This window comes from Mesitornis unicolor, unplaced genomic scaffold (genome assembly GCF_000695765.1).
Source record: "Mesitornis unicolor isolate BGI_N332 unplaced genomic scaffold, ASM69576v1 scaffold4758, whole genome shotgun sequence".
NCBI lineage: Eukaryota > Metazoa > Chordata > Aves > Mesitornithiformes > Mesitornithidae > Mesitornis > Mesitornis unicolor.
In genome coordinates, this window is record NW_010199680.1 from 60574 (window position 1) to 62324 (window position 1751).

Consider the following 1751-nt stretch of genomic DNA (forward strand, 5'->3'; position numbering starts at 1 on the left):
CATATTTCACTTGCAATCTGAAATTCCCCCGATCTACCCAAAATATGCGGTGTAGCAGCAAAGGTCTCTGATATAAAGCAAAGTGCAGGGACTTGGAAGCATCTTGCCTATCCTGCAAAGTGTGGAAGGAGGGGCAGAGGCAGCCTGTGGCTGCAGGGCCTGGAGCAGTGCCTGGTTCCCTCATGCTAGTTCCGGGGCCGCTGGGTATAAAGAGCTTTATGCAATGTCTGGAGGGTGGGAGTTTATAGAAAACGCGATGTCTCAACAGGCGAACACGCCTTTCTTCTGCAACTAGCAGGATAAGAAAAAGACACCAGGCTCCTTGTGCTGCTGCTGTGCAGATCAGCACCCCGGAGTCGAGGAGCCAGCTTCTGAGGAAGCTGGAGCATCCCAGCCCAGATGGGACCTCGCCATGGGATGGATGGAAGAGCAGCAACTGCTTTCAAACTGCTCATATTATTCACTGCATGCGTAATGCAGGGCAGTTGCCAAGGTAAGCACTATGCTCCAGCCTCTCCGGAATGGGACTTGCACTGCAAGGAGCACATCCCTGTCCGGGAGACTTCTATGAGAAATAGGACAAAATGCCTGAAAGTAGAGGGTTAACGGGAGCCAACTGAAGGAGTTCTTTCTAATAGCTAGGGGAGACAGTTCGCTCTTTCCAGGAGTCATTTGATGGAGTTGATTTCTGTTGTGGAAAAGGAAGTAGCGCCTTAAAAACACTGCAAACACCGCTGGCTTTTTAGCTTCACTTCAGCTTGCTTTTAAATTATCCCAGAATGATTTTTTTTTCTGATTGATTTCTAGTTTGTACAAACTTCTTTTGTAGTTGTACAAGACAGCAACACACAAATGTTGCTAAATTTGAAGGGACAGCTCAGACTTTGCAACTCCACGATCTGAACTCACAGTTTTACAGAGATGCAAGGGGCAACTTCTCCTGTAGTGAGTAGTGCTTACTGGCTGTGGGTAAGGTAAAAATAATCATAATAAAAAATCACCCTAGAGCTTTTGCATTTTTCCCGTGTGATCTTTGTGCCTCTCTTGCTCCTGAAGTGTGGGTGGTTTTTCAGAGCAGAGTTCACCTGCATTCCAAGAGCAGGTTTGGTGACCACTAAAATTGTACCTAGAGTTGTTTTTGATGAGGAGTGCACAGGCTGGGGCACTTGCACGTATGCGGGTTGTGCCAGTGGACAGGCTTGCATACGTGTGGTACACGCAGCCATTTACAGAAGGCTGTAAGAAAGAAACAGATGCTTAGTCTGGAGCACAATAAGCTCCCCTCAGTCGGTCTCAGACGCAGATTTGAAGTTGAGAGAGGCAGAACTTTTTCTCTGGGCTTTGCTGTTGCTAGGCGACAGCGGGGAGCATGTGATGGCCGAGCAGGCTGAGTGCCGCTCCTCCGGTGCTAATCTGGCTGCTGGGGATGGAGCAGCCCTGTCTCCAGTCCTCTCCCCAGCCTGGGACTGCCTCCCGTCCCTTCCTGTTTCCCGCTCTTCGCACAGTTTAATTGCCCTGCAGTGAAAATTTAGCCTGTCTTGATGGAGCAGGAGTGGCTGCAGTGCCTTTCTTTGGCCCCGTGTATTGACCCGGCAGTCTCGCTGGGTGTGTGTGTGTGTGTATTACGTGTGCGTTCAAATTGTTAATCTGCTTTCTTTGCTCAACTCTTAGTTTAAGCTCCTTAGACAGAATCAAGTAAGTAATTATACAGCAACTGCTGCTAGCAGCTCCCACTTACACGGAGCAGGGAA

At 49.0% G+C, this 1751-nt stretch overlaps 1 protein-coding gene across 1 annotated transcript in view; it reads left to right on the forward strand.

Moving 5' to 3' along the window:
• Positions 1 to 406: 406 nt before the first annotated feature.
• Positions 407 to 1751, forward strand: part of LOC104544601 (low-density lipoprotein receptor-related protein 2-like) — a gene marked incomplete at its 3' end in the record, with an annotated part of 68642 nt that continues 67297 nt past the window's right edge. Inside the window, exon 1 of the mRNA XM_010189520.1 lies at positions 407 to 493. Within this exon, the coding sequence (XP_010187822.1) occupies positions 418 to 493 (76 nt within the window). The remainder of the gene's footprint in view (positions 494 to 1751) is intronic.